This window comes from Piliocolobus tephrosceles, chromosome 9 (genome assembly GCF_002776525.5).
Source record: "Piliocolobus tephrosceles isolate RC106 chromosome 9, ASM277652v3, whole genome shotgun sequence".
In the NCBI taxonomy this organism is placed as follows: Eukaryota; Metazoa; Chordata; class Mammalia; order Primates; family Cercopithecidae; genus Piliocolobus; species Piliocolobus tephrosceles.
In genome coordinates this window covers 69,385,303-69,402,624 of record NC_045442.1, presented here as the reverse complement: position 1 = coordinate 69,402,624, position 17,322 = coordinate 69,385,303, and the positions used below count along the sequence as shown (strand labels likewise).

Genomic DNA, 17,322 nt, shown 5'->3' with positions numbered 1-17,322 from the left:
TCTCCTGATGGGTCTTGACTCTATCCAGTTTACCAGTCTGTGCCTTTTCATTGGGGCATTTAGCCCATTTACATTTAACGTTAATATTGTTATGTGTGAATTTGAACCTGTCATTATGATGTTAACTGGTTATTTTGCCTGTTAATTGATGTAGTTTCTTCATAACATCGATGATCTTTACAATTTGGCATGTTTTTGCAGTGGCTGGTACTGGTTGCTTCTTTCCATGTTTAGTGCTGACAAAAATCTCTCAGCATTTGCTTCTCTGCAAACAATTTTATTTTTCCTTTACTTACGAAGCTTAGTTTGGCTGGATATGAAATTCTGGGTTGAAAATTCTTTAAGAATGTTGAATATTGGGCCTCACTCTCTTCTGGCTTGTAGGGTTTCTGCCGAGAAATCCGCTGTTAATTTGATGGGCCTGCCTTTGTGGGTATCCCGACCTTTCTCTCTGGCTGCCCTTAACATTTTTTCCTTTCAACCTTGGTGAATCTGACAATTATGTGTCTTGGAGTTGCTCTTCTTACGGAGTATCTTTGTGATGTTCTCTGTATTTCCTGAATTTGAATGTTGGCCTGCCTTGCTAGTTTGGGGAAGTTCTTCTGGATAATTTCCTGAAGAGTGTTTTCCAACCTGGTTCCATTCTCCCTGTCACTTTCAGGTACACCAATGAAATGTAGATTTGGTCTTTTTAGATAGTTCCATATTTCTTGGAAGCTTTATTAGTTTCTTTTTACTCTTTTTTCTCTAAACTTGTGTTCTCACTTTATTTCATTAATTCCATCTTCAGTCACTGATGCCCTTTCTTCCACTTGATCCAATCGGCTATTGAAGCTTATGCATGCGTCACGAATTTCTTGTGCCATGGTTTTCAGCTCCATCATTTAAGTTCTTCTCTACACTGTTGGTTCTAGTTAGCCATTCGTCTAATCCTTTTTTCAAGGGTTTTAGCTTCCTTGCAATGACTTAGAACATGCTCCTTTAGTGGGGAGAAGGTTTGTTATTACTGACCTTCTGAAGCCTACTTCTGTCAACTCATCAAAGTCATTCTCCATCCAGCTTTGTTCTGTTGCTGGCGAGGAGCTGCAGTCCTTTGGAGGAGAAGAGGTGCTCTGATTTTTAGAATTTTCAGCTTTTCTGCTCTGGTTTCTCCCCATCTTTGTAGTTTTATCTACCTTTGGTCTTTGATGTTGGTGACCTACAGATGGGGTTTGGGTGTAGATGACCTTTTTGTTGATGTTGACGTTATTCCTTTCTGTTAGTTTTCCTTCTAACTGTCAGGTCCCTCAGCTACAGGTCTGTTGGAGTTTGCTGGAGGTCCACTCCAGACCCTGTTTGCCTGAGTATCACCAGCAGAGGCTGCAGAACAGCAAATATTGCTGCCTGATCCTTCCTCTGAAAGCTTCATCCCAGAGGGGCACCCACCTGTATGAGGTGTCTGTCAGCCCCTACTGGGAGGTGTCTCCTGGTTAGGCCACATGGAGGTCAGGGACCCTCTTGAGGAAGCAGTCTTCTGTTCTCAGAGCTCAGATGCCATTCTGGGAGAACCACTGCTCTCTTCAGAGCTGTCAGACAGGGATGTTTAAGTCTGCTGAAATTTCTGCTGGCTTTTGTTCAGCTTTGCCCTGCCCACAGAGGTGAAGTCTATAGAGGCAGTAGGCCTTGCTGAGGTGTGGTGGGCTCTGCCTAGTTTGAGCTTTCTGGCTGCTTTGTTTACCTAATCAAGCCTCAGCAATGGTGGACGCCCCTCCTGCAGCCAGCAGACTGCTGCACTAGCAGTGAGCAAGACTGTGTGTGTGTGGGACCCACCGAGCTAGGCACAGGAGAGAATCTCCTGGTCTGCCAGTTGCTAAGACCATGGGAAAAGCGCAGTATGTGGGCGGGAGTGTCCCGTTTTTCCAGGTACAGTCTGTCATGGCTTCCCTTTGCTAGAAAAGGGAAATTCCCTGACCCCTTGCGCTTCCCAGGTGAGGCAATGCCCCTCCCTGCTTTGGCTCATTCTCCATAGGCTGCACCCACTGTCCAACCAGTCCCAATGAGATGAACCATGTACCTCAGTTGGAAATGCAGAAATCCCACATGTGAGTGAGAATATGTGATATTTGTCTTTCTGTGCTGGGCTTATTTAATATAATGAACTCCAGTTCCATCCCTGTGACAAGATTACATTCTTATGGCTGAATAGTGTTTCATTATATATAAGCACCACATTTTCTTTATCCATTCATCTGTTGATGGACACTTAGGTTGATTCCATACATTAGCTATTGTGAATAGTCCTGCAATAAACATGAGAATGTGGATATCTCTTCATCATGCTAATTTCCTTTCTTTTGGATATATACTTGGCATTGGGATTGCTGGATCATATGGTAGATCTATTTTTAGTTTTTTAAGGAACCTCTACACTGTTCTCCATAGTGATTGTACTACTTTACATTCCCACCAGCAGTGTATGAGCATGCCCCTTTCTCTTCATCCTTGCCCAGTATCTGTTATTTCTGGTTTTGTTTGTTTGTTTTTTCTTGAGATGGAGTCTTACTCTGTTGCCCAGGCTGGAGTGCAGTGGTGTGATCTTGGCTCACTGCAACCTCCACCTCCTGGGTTAATGCAGTTCTCCTGCCTCAGCCTCCTGTGTAGCGGATTACAGGCCCCCGCCACCATGCCCAGCTAATTTTTGTATTTTTAGTAGAGACAGGGTTTTACCAGCCTAGTGTTGAACTCCTGACCTCAGGTGATCCACCCACCTTGGCCTCCCAAAGTGCTAGAATTGTAGGTGTGAGCCACTGTGCCCGGCCAGGATGTTGAATTTTTTTGAAAGCTCTTTCTGCATCTGCGGAGATGATCATATGGTTTTTAATTCTGTTTATGTGGTAAATTACATTTATTGAACCAACCTTGCACCCCACAAATAAAACCTACTTGATTGTAGTAAATTAACTTTTTGATGTGCTGCTAGGTTTTGTTTTCTAATTTTTTTTGAGTATTTTGTGTCTGTGTTCATCAGGAATATCAACCTGAAATTTTCTTTTTTCATCATGTCTCTGATGAGTTTTGGTATCAGAATGATGCTGGCTTAATAAAATGAGTTAAGGAGGAGTCTTTCCTTCTCAGTGTTTTGGAATAATTTCAGTAGGATTGATACTAGCTCTTCTTTGTATGTCTGGTAAAATTCGGCTGTGAATCCATCCAGTCCAGGGCTTTTTTTGGTCAGTAGGTTTTTGTTTTGTTTTGTTTTGTTTAATTACAATTCAATTTCAGAACTCCTTATTGGTCTGTTAAGGGTTTCAGTTTTTTCTGGTTCAGTCTTGGGAGGTTGTATGTTTCTAGGAATTTATCAGTTTCTTCTAAGTTTTTTATAAAAGTTTGTGTGCATAGAGGTGTTAATAATAATCTCTAAGGACTTTTTATATTTCTTTGGGGTCAGTTGTAATGTCACCTTTGTTATTTCTGATTGTGCTTATTTGGATCTTTTTCTTTGTTAATCTAGCTATCTTGCTGTTTTTAGAATTCTTTGATGTTTGACAATCTGACTAAAATGTGCTTCAGAGAGGACTTTTTTGGGTTGAATCTATTTGGAGACTTTTGAACTTCCTGGAGCTGGATACCCTTCTCTCTTCCCCAGACTTGGGTAGTTTTCAGCTATTATTAAATAGGTTTTCTATGCTTTTTACCCTCTCTTCTTCTGGAACTCCTGTAATACAAATGTTTAATGGTGTCCCATAAGTCTTGTACGCTCTCTTTGTCCTTTTTCATTGTTTCCTTTTTTTCCCCCTCTGAGTAATACCAAACAATGTATCTTCAGGTTCAGAGATCATTTTGCTTAATCAAGTGTGCTGGTGCAGATTTTTTTTTTTTTTTTTTTTTTTTTTTGAGATGGAGTCTTGCTCTGTCACCAGGCTGGAGTGCAGTGGCGAGATCTCAGTTCACTGCAACCTCCGCCTCCCAGGTTCAAGCGATTCTCCTGCCTCAGCCTCCCGCGTTCATTGAATTCTTCAGCTGCAGGAATTTTGTTTGGTTCTTTTTTATGATATCTTTCTTTTTTGAAATTCTGATTCATATCATGAATTGTTTTCCTGATTTCATTGAATTATCTATCTGTATTTTCTTTTATCTGTATGAGTTTCCTTAAGATCATTATTTGAATTTTTTTCTAGCTAGGTGTTGATTTCCTTTTCATTTCGGCCTGTAACTAGAGAGTTACATTCTCAGCAGTGTCATATTTCATTGCTTTTTAATGTTTCTTGTTTCCTGCATTGATGTCTTTGCATCTAGTGGAACAATTGGCTCTTTTAAACTTTTCGCTTCAGTTGGACTGTTTGGGAAGGGTGTGGTGACACTGTTTCCAGGTAGATTCAGTACTGTAGTCTCTTGTAGCTTCTTCAGCTGTATTCATTGTCAACAATAATTGTGGGTGCCTCAGCAGCCTAGGCTGGAGAAGTTTGTGGTGGTGGTCGCTGTGGAGTACATTGTTAGTATCTTCAGTGGCAAGAGCTTTTGGAATCCTTCCATTCTTGTTTTCCGCACAATAGGGAGTTTTAGCCAGTGGGAGTCTTCTTGTGGCAGGTCTGACATATCCTACGAGCAGCTGCCATGGTGCTGCAATCCAGGTTCAAGTGTTTGGAGTGGCTGTGGGGCTAGGATCCTGGTCTCAGGGTCTCACATACTACTGTAACACCTGGGTCTTAGGGTACAAGGTCACTCTCTATGGCAGGGTTGGATGTAGGTTGCCTATAGTGCCAGGATCTGTGACTCTGAGGCACCGTCTAGCTGCTTGGGAAAAGAGTGTCAGTATGTAGCTGTGAGTCTACCCCTGGCGGACAGGGCACAGCCCTGGCCCAACTCTAGGGAAGAGAGGATGCTCTGGAGGTTTGAGTCTGGGATGCAGGGTTTGGCTATGATTTAGGAGCCTGAGCCAATAGGGTTAGTGGCAACTCCTATCCCTGGGGATAAGGCATCATGTAGTAGTCACTCTAGAACCTGGATTGGTGGGCTCAGATGGATCCCAGACTCTGAGGCCAGGTACAGCAGGAATAAGCACCCCTGAATGGCCAACCATGCCTGTTGTTTGGGCCCTCTGGGGCAGAGAGCAGCACAGCAGTGACTTCACTCCCCAGAAAGAGAATTGTCTCAGCAGCGTGGACTCTCCAGGGAAGCAGGGTACTAGAGTTATTTGTCCTGCAGGGCACATCTCTCAGCTTAGCCACTGCTCTGTTTCCCTGGGTCCCTGGGTACTACTTCAGCCCTGGGATGTGCAGCTGCTCAGCTTGGCCAGTGCAACAGTTCCCCAACGGTGATGTGCTGTTTCAGCTCAGGCTCAGGGGACATGACTGCTCTGGGTGGCCCAGGCATCATTTCCCTGGGATGCAGCGTTCTGCCAAAGTACTATTTTCTTGGGAGGGAGTACACGGCTCCAGCTCCTGCCTCAGGGAGTTGGAGGAGGGGTGGGTAGAGCAGTTCCATCTCCCTTGACCCCACTGGAAAGGGTATAACAGCTGCTGGCATCTCTGCTTGGGAATGTCAGGCTTCCAAGTAGGCCTTAGGCCTTCATTCCTGGCTTAGCTTCAGGGATGAAGGGGTGCTGTGGCTGCTGGCCCCCAGAGCAAGACACACTCCAGCAGTAATTCCAGTTTCACCAGTAGCACTCTTACTTATGTTCTCCTTTGATTTTGTCAGCATTTTATTGTGTTGTGTGATTGAGGGAAAGAGTTAAGTATCATTCTCCTCATTTTAACAAATAAGAAAACTGAGATTATATCCAAAGTTGAACTCAGACCGAATATTTTTCTTACATTTTGCCGCGTCACACTGGGACATTGTCATAAGCAACTGAAGTTGTTAGGGCCCCTCAGCAGGAATAATTAAATTGGTGTTAACTTCTTTCCTTTTTTAGCAGGGAAAAAATATGTATTTTAAGAAAAGATATTTTATTAAAGTAGATTGCAAGTTCACCAGCATTTGGGGCTTTGGAAAACATTTTTTGATTTAAGTTCCAAAGGAAAGTGTTTAGTGAAACAAAATAATAGAAATATCAAATTTTAACTTATGTATTAAATTTTTAAACATTAGCTGGGTGTGGTAGCATGCACCTGTAGTCCCAGATACTCAGGAGGCTGAAGTGGGAGGATCACTTGTGCCCCCCAAAGGTTGAGGCTGCAGTGCACTCTGATTTCATCACTGCACTTCAGCCTGTCTCTGGTGGGGGGGTGGGGAGAGGTACATATATATAAATATATATAGATCTATAGATATAAAGATCTATATCTATAGATACATAGTAGCTGTCCTTTGTTTTTCATCCCTGTTTTCATAGGAACGCTCATTGATTTTAAATACTTTTCATTTCTCTGTAAATACCTGACCATGGTCTATAAAAGTCCAAAAAATGAGGTTCATAGATTTTTTTGAATAGTAATCTTTATAGTTCTTTTCTTTCATGTTTTGTGTCTTTCCTTCAGGTAGCAAATTATGGAGTTGGAGGACAGTATGAACCCCATTTTGACTTTGCACGGGTAAGTAAAAAAGAAATGGAGAAATTCACTGAGGCTTATGCATTACATTGTTTGTCTCAAAACAAAACAAAACAAAACAACAGAGTCTCACTCTGTCACCCAGGCTGGAGTGCAGTGGCGTGATCTTGGCTTACTGCAACCTCTGCCTCCTGGGTTGGAGCAGTTCTCCTGCCTCAGCCTCCCAAGTAGCTGGGATCACAGGCATGCGCGCCGCCACGCCCAGCTAATTTTTGTATTTTTAGTAGCAACGAGGTTTCGCCATGTTGGCCAGGCTGGTCTTGAACTCCTGACCTCAGGTGATCCACCCACCTCGGCCTCCCAGAGTGCTGGGATTACAGGCGTGAGCCACCATGCCTGGCTGCATTACATTGTTAAAGAAAAAATTATTCTTGACACTTGTTAAAGATGGTACAGCAGACTTCATTCAAGAGGGAACCATTGTGATAGGTATAGGGACCACAGCAATTGCATTGGAATTTCGCAGTAAGGGAGAGAGATTAAGCCCAACTCCAAATACAACAAGGAAAAGTTGGAATTTATAGCCAGTGAGCAAGGGTGGGTGTTAGTAGATGGAAAATTACTAAGAGGTAAGGGAGGATTCTGGCTAAACTGACGTAACGAGATCCTTGCTGAAGTCAGGGCAGAGTGATCATCACCCAGGGGATAGTGGAAGATGAAGAACCCAGTTAGATTTTAAGGGTGATCACATGGCAAGGATGGGGGATTCTGGCTAACCTGACTTAGCAGGGTTCTTGCTCAAATTGGACAATGCAGAGATAAATACTAGAAGCCCAAAGTCAGGGCCTACTTGAGAAGAAAGTTCAGAGGAGCCTGAGTAGTTCGGCCAAGGAGAGATTCTTTGTCAACATGTTAATTCTGTTCTTTTAACATTAAAAATTCATAGCCTATTTGGAATTTATGGAAATACGGTGTGGCAGATATTCTGTGAAACCTTTTTAGCAGTTAAAAAAAAAAAAAAAAAACACCTAGATACCCAATAAAATCACTTAAGATACTTTTAAATGCATTGGCAAACCTGGAAGAAAGTAAAGGGTATTCCAAAAGGAAAACTGAACAAAGGTGATCCCAAACCTGGAGAGTTAAAGAGGGGACAAAACACAGAGGCTGGAGGTCTGTGCCTCCAGGAACTAGAGCTTTGGGAATTAACAGCTCTGTAAGTGGAGGATCTGCCACAGTGTAGGCTGCTGAATTTGAGACCCCGGCATAAAATCTAAATCTCCACAAAGATTACACCTTCAGTAAAGAAAGAATGGTTTTGAAAATAAATCTGTTGTGATGCAGGAGCCTTATGGGGAACTGTCTGTTTCCATCCTGGCTGGGGCATAATGTGTATGATAGGGGAGCCGCTTCAGGGAGTACTATGTGTGGAATTTTCCACATGTGTCATGTTAGCACTAAAAGTTTTGAACTTCAGAGCATTTTGAATTTTGGACTTTTGGTATGCTCAACCTGTATTCCATGTTATGGATATACCACAGTTTAGCCATTCGCACATCGAAGGACATTTGGATAGTTTTTAGTTTTTGACTATTACAAATAAAGATGTATATATGTTTCTGTATGAAAAATACATTTTCATTTTTCTGGGATAAATGCCAAGAGGTTGTATTGTATCTTAATTTAGATATAAATATTTAGATATTAATTCTCTAGCTTGATTATAGTGCTGAAAGTCACTTTACTAGCATTATTAGAAAAATAATACTAGGGACCAGGCATAGTGGCTCATGCCTGTAATCCCAGCCCTTTGGGAGGCCAAGGTGGGTGGATCACTGGAGATCAGGAGTTCAAGACCAGCCTGGCCAACATGGCAAAACTCCATTTCTACTAAAAATACAAAAAAATTAGCCAGGCATGGTGGTGCATGCCTGTAGTCCCAGCTACTTGAGAGGCTGAGGCAGAAGAATTGCTTAAACCTGGGAGGTGGAGGTTGCAGTGAGCTGAGATCATGGCATTGCACTCTAGCCTGGGCGACAGGGCAAGACTCTGTCTCAAAAAAGAAAAATAATACTGGGAAATATTTCAGTAGGTCATGAGTTCAAAGTAAGTCTCAAGGTACATTAAGCTTCAGGAATGCAGCTAAGAGATGGCTGTCACGTCGTAGTTTTTTGGAAGCTAAAATTGTGGGTATTGATTTTTAAAATAATATGTAGTCAGCAAATAATGGCTGTCGTTTAGACTCATAAGTCTGCCTTTTATCCTGTAATCCTGTCTAAAGTATCCAGTATACAAGTTCAGTGAGCAAGTATTTGAGGCCAGGTACAGTGACTCACACCTGTGATCCTAGCACTTTGGGAGGCCAAGGCAGGAGGATTGCTTGAGGCCGGGAGTTCAAGATCTCCCTGGTCCATATAGCAAGACTCCATCTTTACAAAAATAGTGCCTGATGTTTATAGTGCAGTGGACATTACAAGGGAAACTTTTGGGGTTGTTGGCATATTCTTCAGGATATTACTACTGATGTTTAGTTGCCACTAGAGTATTTGTATTACTGAATTTTTATACCATTGAATTTGCTGTGTTTTTATTCACAGAAAGATGAGCCAGATGCTTTCAAAGAGCTGGGGACAGGAAATAGAATTGCTACATGGCTGTTTTATGTAAGTTGTCACTAAAATTTTTAGGTTAAGTTGGGATTTGATCACATGATTCATTTTAATGTGTTAAGTTTGTTCTGTGTAGCTCTGATTCACCATCCTAGTTTAACATTTTTATAACTGAGTAAAGGAAGTTAAGAATTTTTTTGCATTTGCAACTTTTTCAGGCTGTAAGATAGATGTTCATTATAGAAACTTTTGGACAAACTTAAAATTTATAGTGCCACTACCTGTAGATAATCATTAATAATTTGACATATAGGCTGTCTGTTTAGTCACATATAATATGTGTATATAAGAATCTCTCTATATTTGAATTTCTGTACATACACATTATTTCAGTAAACTTCTGAATTACATTTTTTTATTGAAGTAGAAAAGTACACAAATTAAGTATTGTAACTTGATTAATTTTCACGAAGTGAACACTTCTGGTGTATTCAGTACTAAGGTGAAGAAATAGCACATTACAGTCCCCAGAAGCCCTACCTCAAACTTTTAAAACAGTATGATCATAATTCAATTTTTAAAATTGTTTATAGTGTTTGTTCTAGTTACCCCAAATAAATCACTCCAAAACTCTCTTTTCTGAGTGGTTTAAAATAACAACAATGATTTTCTTAATGTATCTCTAACAGTTAGGAGGTTGACTAGGCTCAACTCATGGTTCCTGCTTCAAATCTGACATGCATTTGCCATCAAGTGTCTGGCAGTGGGGTATCTTGAAGGCTAAGGTTGAGGCTGGCTGTCAGCCAGAATGCCTAAATTCTGGCCAATACATGTGGCTGAGCTTCTTCACAGCATAGTGACTGGATTGCAAGAGGAAGCATCCCAAAAGAACAATGCAAAAGTACATGGTATTGTTATGACCTACCACCCTCAGAAGTCACAGATGTTATCCTGCTGTATTCTGTTACAGCAATTACAAAGGTTTGTCCAGCTTCAAGGAGAGGGCACACAGACCCTACTACTGCAGACGAATGTCAGTGTCACATAAGAATAGCATGTAGGATGGGACATATTGGGATGTATTATATTTGGAAAATGCAATCTGCCATAATGTCATAACCTTTCTTAAAGATATTTTAGGCCAGGCACAGTGACACACGCCTGTAATTCCAGCACTTTGAGAGGCCTAGGTGGGCAGATCATTTGAGGTCAGGAGTTCGAGACCAGCCTGGCCAATGTGGTGAAACCCCGTCTCCACTGAAAATATAAAAATTAGCTGGGCGTGGTGGCACATGCCTGTAGTCCCAGCTACTCAGGAGGCTGAGGCACGAGAATTGCTCGAATCTAGGAGGCAGAGGTTGCAGTGAGCCAAGATCGCGCCACTGCACTCTCCAGCCTAGATAACAGAGTGAGGCTCCATCTCAAAAAAAAAAAAAAAAGAAACTATATATATATATTATATCTAGACTTAATTTTGGTTATTTCATTGCTCTTTCCATTCCTTAGCCCTATTTGAATTACATTTTTTTTTGCTGTCTATAGTATCTCACTCCCTGCCAAAATCTCTCTCTGTTCAGTCTATTTTCTTCTTCTCTCCCTGCCACCTTCCCTGTTTCCTTCCTCTCCATATGCCTCCTTTTCTCCCCAATTCCCAATTTGTATTCCTCTCACAATTCCATCTTGTTTCCAAAAGGAGGCAAGGTACATTATAGAAAAGAGAAATATCACAAAGGAAAAACCAGGAGAGGGTTAGTACAGTGTACAAATTCATGCTGTGAAGGCTTGCATATTTTCTAGAGGTGAGTCTCCTTAGAGGTTGTACCAATTTATATCCCAATTTTAAGTGGGATATATTTGTGAAGTATGTTTGTCAGACTTTTTGATCTGCGTATCTTTCACTTATCAAATTAGCAGTTATTGTGGCTTTAATTTGTATTTCTCTTATTATGGAAGTTCAGCATCTTTTCAGATGTTTAAAAGCCATTAGTGTTTATGTGTTCCTGGTTCTCCTTGTATTTCTTTGTTTTATGAATATTGATGATGTATTATTTGGCCCACTATCCATTTCTCCCTCTTAATGTAAACACCCTTCCTGTTTTTCTAAAACAGTTGCATAGCATTTTAATTGATTATCATTTTTCCCATTATTTAAATACCTCCCCAGAGGGGCACATAGAATATCTCAAGTTACTTTTCTCTCACGCACAACTTTTTAATATCCTCAAAGTCAGTTTTTTCTTTTCTTTTTTTTTTTTTTTTGAGACAGTCTCACTCTGTTGCCCAGGCTGGAGTGCGGTGGTGGTGCTATCTCAGCTTACTACAAGGTCCGCCTCCCAGGTTCATGCCATTCTCCTGCCTCAGCCTCCCGGGTAGCTGGGACTACAGGCGCCTGTCACCACGCCTGGCTAATTTTGTTTTTGTATTTTTAGTAGAGATGGGGTTTCACCGTGTTAGCCAGGATGGTCTTGATCTCCTGACCTCGTGATCCGCCCACCTTGGCCTTCCAAAGTTCTGGGATTACAGGCATGAGCCACCACGCCTAGCCAAAGTTAATTTTTTCATTGGTTAAGTGTTCTTAGTTCTTTATTATTAGTTATATATTTATCATTGTAAAATACCTTTTATCTCATTTAATGCTTTTTACCTTGATTTAAACTGTGTCTCATACTAAGATCATACCCTGTTTTCCTTGGATATCATTTGCCCCAAATCTTACGTTTTTGTGTTCTGTGTTTCTAAGTCACTTGTTTTAGATGCAGCTCTGATACAACATATAGTTGGGTTTTGCTCTGTGATCTAATCAGTCTATGCATTCTACTTATGTTGCTTTAAAAAAAATCTTTATGATCCATGTTTCCTTTGCCTTGTTTTATGTGATTATTCGGTTACTTTAAAAAGTTTCCATATTTTTCCTAGGTTATCTTTATGACTATAACTTTATATAATCCTTTAACTTTCTCACTTTTATTTAATATGTTTGATTCCCTACCATAAGAAATGGCAAAACTGATTTTAGTTTGTTATTTTTCTCATTATTTTTTACATTTATTTAAATATTTCTTGAGCACCTACTACTGTTCTTGAGGTACTACTGTTCTAGACACTAATGATCAGCAATGAACAAAACAGATGAAAATTCCTGCCTCCATGGAGATTACATCTAATACAATAAAATACATATTTATATCTCTGTATTGATTTATTAGTTTTAAGTCATTTCTTTTTCCTTCTGGCTATAAATAAGTTCCTGTCTCAAATTATATCCCCACTCACCCATCTGACGGTTTTTTGTTAATCATTCCTTTGCTTTTTGTAGTTTTTTTACTTATGTGTATAAACCTAAATGGCATTTTATTCTTTAAAAACTAGTAGCATGTACCAACCCTGCTATATAAGAACAAGTCCATATGTTCCCAATATTCTAGTATCCAATATCAAGTCTTTATAATGGCGTGTTTTACTTTATTCTGCCAGCGCTTTCGATAACACTCCCTTGTTTCTTATAGATGAGTGATGTGTCTGCAGGAGGAGCCACTGTTTTTCCTGAAGTTGGAGCTAGTGTTTGGCCCAAAAAAGTAAGCCTGTTTGGTTTGTTTTTGGTTTATTAATTTTTTCCCTAAGGAAGAGATGCACTTGTATTCATGGTCTAATTAATGAATTACATTTTTTTTTCTTTTTCTTTTTTTGAGACATGTTCTCGCTCTGTTGCCCAGGCTGGAGCGCAGCAGCACAAATATGACTCACTGCAGCTTTGACCTCCTGGGTTCAAGCCTCAGCCTCCCAAATAGCTGGGACTACAGGTGCATGTCACCATGCCCAGCTAATGTTTAAATTTTCTGTAGAGACAGTATCTCCCTGTATTGCCCAGGCTGGTCTTGAACTCGTGGGCTCAAGTGATCCTCCACAACCTCAGCTTCCCAAAATATTGGGATTACAGGCATGAACCCCTACACCTGGCCAAATTACATTTTTAGAGGTATTTTTTATGGTCCTTGCCACAAGTATGTAGAGGTAATGAATGACCAGGAATTAGTATTGAAATTTTTTCATTTCTAAAATGGGTTCTGTATTGTTTTCCCCTCCATCTTGCTATGTAAGATATGTTAGCTTTGTTTTGGCAAATACTTTTGTTGTCAAGCATTTTTATGGTATTTTTCATATGATCAAAAACAGTTTTTAAAGTGATATAACCATATTTTCAGAATTATATTAGAGGAAGATAAAATGCTGCTATAGAGGAGTTCTTCCACAGGAACAAAGGAAAAATTAAGAAAGCTACTGGGCACAGTGGCTCACGCCTGTAATCCCAACACTTTGGGAGGCCGAGATGGGCAGATCACCTGAGGTCCGGAGTTTGAGACCAGCCTGACCAACATGGTGAAAGCCCGTCTCTACTAAAAATACAAAATTAGTCAGGCCTGGTGGTGCATGCCTGTAATCCCAGCTACTTGGGAGGCTGAGGCAGGAGAATCGCTTGAACCTGGGAGGCAGAGGTTGCACTCCAGCCTGGGCGATAGAGCAAGATTCAGTCTCAAAAAAAAAAAAAAGTAATCACTGCCGAAAGCGATTACCTGGCATTGTATACTTGGGGATAATTGTGAATTGTTCTCCATAGGGAACTGCTGTTTTCTGGTATAATCTGTTTGCCAGTGGAGAAGGTGATTATAGTACACGGCATGCAGCCTGTCCAGTGCTAGTTGGCAACAAATGGGGTAAATATTTCATATATTCTGTGAAGAGAATGTAATTTTTGTTATCTATTTTGAAACTATTATCTGTGTCTTAATAACAAAAGCCCCCACAATGTTTGCTTAATATGATTTTAACATTGTACAGGATTCAACCAAACAAGTGCCTAATCTTAATATAAATTTATAATCAGAATTTTGATGACAGATTTTATTTTTAACTCTATTTTCACTTATTCTAAGAAACATTGTCTGACTCAAAATTGAATAAGACAATATCTTCCCCTCAAAGGGTTAATAATCTGATTGAGACATACTAATGGATTATAATGTAGTACATATTATTACAAAAACGTAAACAGAAGATGGTGACTGCCTAAGTTCAAAGCTTTTTCTTTAAATTTGGTCCAAAAGATAGAACAGCAGTTTTCCAAACATGTTAGACACCAGGTTCTAGTATGAGGCTCGAGTAGCACCTAATGTGCAAAATTTAAAGACGCACTCACTTTCAGGAACATGCAAGTGCACAGGAATGGTCACATTTAAAAAAAAATAAAAAGAAACAGGTGAAATTAGTTTTAATATCTATTAATTAGCCCCATGTATCCATTTCAATCTGTGTTACTAGCCACATGTTTAGTGGTTACATACAAGACATAACAAGGTTAAGGAGTGAGGCCTGATCAGGATTTTAAAATCTCCCCTCGAGGCCGGGCGCGGTGGCTCAAGCCTGTAATCCCAACACTTTGGGAGGCCGAGACGGGTGGATCACGAGGTCAGGAGATTGAGACCATCCTGGCTAACACGGTGAAACCCCGTCTCTATTAAAAAAATACAAAAAACTAGCCGGGCGCGGTGGCGGGCGCCTGTAGTCCCAGCTACTCAGGAGGCTGAGGCAGGAGAATGGCGTGAATCCCGGGAGGTGGAGCTTGCAGTGAGTGGATATCGCGCCACTGCACTCCAGCACTCCAGCCTGGGTGACAGCGTGAGACTCTGTCTCAAAAAAAAAAAAAAAACTCCCCTCATGATTATAGTGTTTAAGAACCACTGGACTAGAATGAGGAGAGGCTAGTTGGTGAGAGAGAGTTTAGAAAGTTGTTTTCTGTTGTCTAAGTGGAAGATGACAACAGCCTGGATTAAAGCATCAGTGAAAGGGTTGGAGAGCAAATAGATTCGAGAGACACATAAGGAAGATTGTCAGGGTTTGATGAATAAAGAGTAGATACAAGGGTTGAAAAAGGAATTAAGAATTAAGGTTTCTGCTTTAGATATTTTGACTGGGTTCTATGGTACTGGAGACAAAAAAAATAAATAGAAAATTAACTCCTTTTGGGATACATTTTTACATGGTATACATTTCTTAAAGGTATTTTGGAAACTTAATGAGCATACAATAACAATGGTTGATTAGAGTTGTTCCTTTAGAGTGGAAAGTTTGTTTATTATTATTAAAATGTCTTTGTATTTTGGAGGTTGTACTTTGAAAACAGTACATAAAGCAATATTCTACTCTATCTGTACCTGTATCTTAAGTCCATTTGTGTCTCATTTCAAGCCTCACATTGAACATTGGAAACTTTAGGAAATGCACATAGACTTGCAAATATACACATGTGTATACATACATGTATGTACATAAACACACACAAGTGTGTACACATATGTATATAGGTATATAAAATCTGTGTTTTCAGCATTTAGCCAAGTTTTTAAGTAGCATCTGCCTTTATCCGGTTTTGGTGTTGAACTTTTTATAGACCTAGCTTTTAGAAACTAATTAAATACTGATTAGATTAAGGGGGGAAATTAATATATTACTTTTCTCTCACAGTATCCAATAAATGGCTCCATGAACGTGGACAAGAATTTCGAAGACCTTGCACCTTGTCAGAATTGGAATGACAAACAGGCTTCCCTTCCTCTCCTATTGTTGTACTCTTATGTGTCTGATATACACATTTCCTAGTCTTAACTTTCAGGAGTTTACAATTGACTAACACTCCATGATTGATTCAGTCATGAACCTCATCGTTTCATCTGTGGACAATCGCTTACTTTGTGGGTTCTTTTAAAAGTAACACTAAATCACCATATTGCATATGTACAACCTTAAAGTTCTGTTGGTATCACAGAAGACAAGACAGAGTTTAAAGTGAGGAATTCTATATTTAAAGAACTTTTTGGTTAGATAAAAATATAATTTGAGCATCCAATTTTACTATTTCACTACATCTCAGTTGGTGGGTGTTAAGCTAGAACGGGCCGTGTGATAGGAAACAAATGCCTTACAGATGTGTCTAGGTGTTCTGTTTACCTAGTGTCTTACTCTATTTTCTGGATCTGAAGACTAGTAATAAACTAGGACACTAATTGGGTTCCATGTGATGTTTCATATGATCTTCTAAGTTGATTTTTTTCCTCCCAAGTCCTTTTTAAAGAAAGTACACTGTATTTTACCAGCCCCCTCTCTTTTCTCATAGCTCTTCTGTGGTGAATTAAACCTACTTGAGTTAAAATATTTTGATTTCTTTTTTTTTTTTTTTTTTTTTTAAACAAAGTCCTGCATAACAACACTGGGCCTTCTTAACTAAAATGCTCACCACTTAGTCTGTTTATCCCTTTTTAAAAATGACAGATGATTTTGTCCAGAAATTTTGCTGTTTTTCTTAGTGCTTATACCTTGTCTCTTATTCCTGCTACAGCAGGGTGGTAATATTGGCATTCTGATTAAATACTGTGCCTTAGGAGACTGGAAGTTTAAAAATGTACAAGTCCTTTCAGTGATGAGGGAATTGATTTTTTTTAAAAGTCTTTTTCTTAGGAAGCCAAAATGTTTGTTTTTTTAAGATTCTGAAATGTGTTGTGACAACAATGACCTATTTATGATCTTTAAATCTTTTTTTAAAAAATGTTTGTTTTCTGTGTGGTGTTTTTCGTATTTAAATCAAAATGTATGATGTGGCAGTAACAGGTTAACTTATGTTATTTCTTTAGTATACATAGGGCTTAGGTTTCTACTGTTGGTTTCCACTCACACTAATGTCACATGGTTAAGGAAGAAAAATTTGGGCTCTCTGAAGTTTCAGATATTTCATGAGTCAAAATGTGTTTTCTTCAAAGAGAGCTCTAAAATACTTTACTGTGGTTATGAAGTTATTACGGGCCAGGCACAGTGACTCATGCCTTCAATCTCAGCACTTCGGGAGGCCGACGCAGGCAGATCACCCGAGGCCAGGAGTTCGAGACCAGCCTGGCCAACATTGTGAAATCTCATCTCTACTAAAAATACCAAAATTAGCTGGGTGTGGTGGTGCATACCTGTAGTCCCAGCTACTTGGGAGGCTGAGGCAGGGAAATAGCTTGAACCCAGGAGGCAGAGGTTGCAGTGAGCTGAGACTGCACCACTGCACTCCAGCTTGAGTGACAGAACGACTCCGTCTCAAAAAAGAAAAGTTATTACAATAATGATACTTAAGACTTTCTCCAATTAAAAAATGTGTGGTGATACAAAGCTGTGAGCTTAATGAAGTATGTTAATTGATGCTTTAGACTATT

The 17,322-nt window shown here is 39.9% G+C and overlaps 1 protein-coding gene across 4 annotated transcripts in view; it reads left to right on the top strand.

Annotated features, from left to right (window-relative positions):
- The window catches only part of P4HA1 (prolyl 4-hydroxylase subunit alpha 1), an 89,822-nt gene extending 73,153 nt beyond the window's left edge, over window positions 1-16,669 (top strand). For all 4 annotated transcript variants that reach the window (XM_023204976.1, XM_023204978.1, XM_023204977.1 and 1 more), the window contains exons 11-15: window positions 6,459-6,512; window positions 9,068-9,133; window positions 12,586-12,654; window positions 13,695-13,791; window positions 15,599-16,669. In XM_023204976.1, coding sequence (XP_023060744.1) covers window positions 6,459-6,512; window positions 9,068-9,133; window positions 12,586-12,654; window positions 13,695-13,791; window positions 15,599-15,669 — 357 coding nt within the window. In that variant the 3' untranslated portion in view covers window positions 15,670-16,669. The remainder of the gene's footprint in view (window positions 1-6,458; window positions 6,513-9,067; window positions 9,134-12,585; window positions 12,655-13,694; window positions 13,792-15,598) is intronic.
- The last annotated feature ends 653 nt before the right edge of the window (window positions 16,670-17,322 follow it).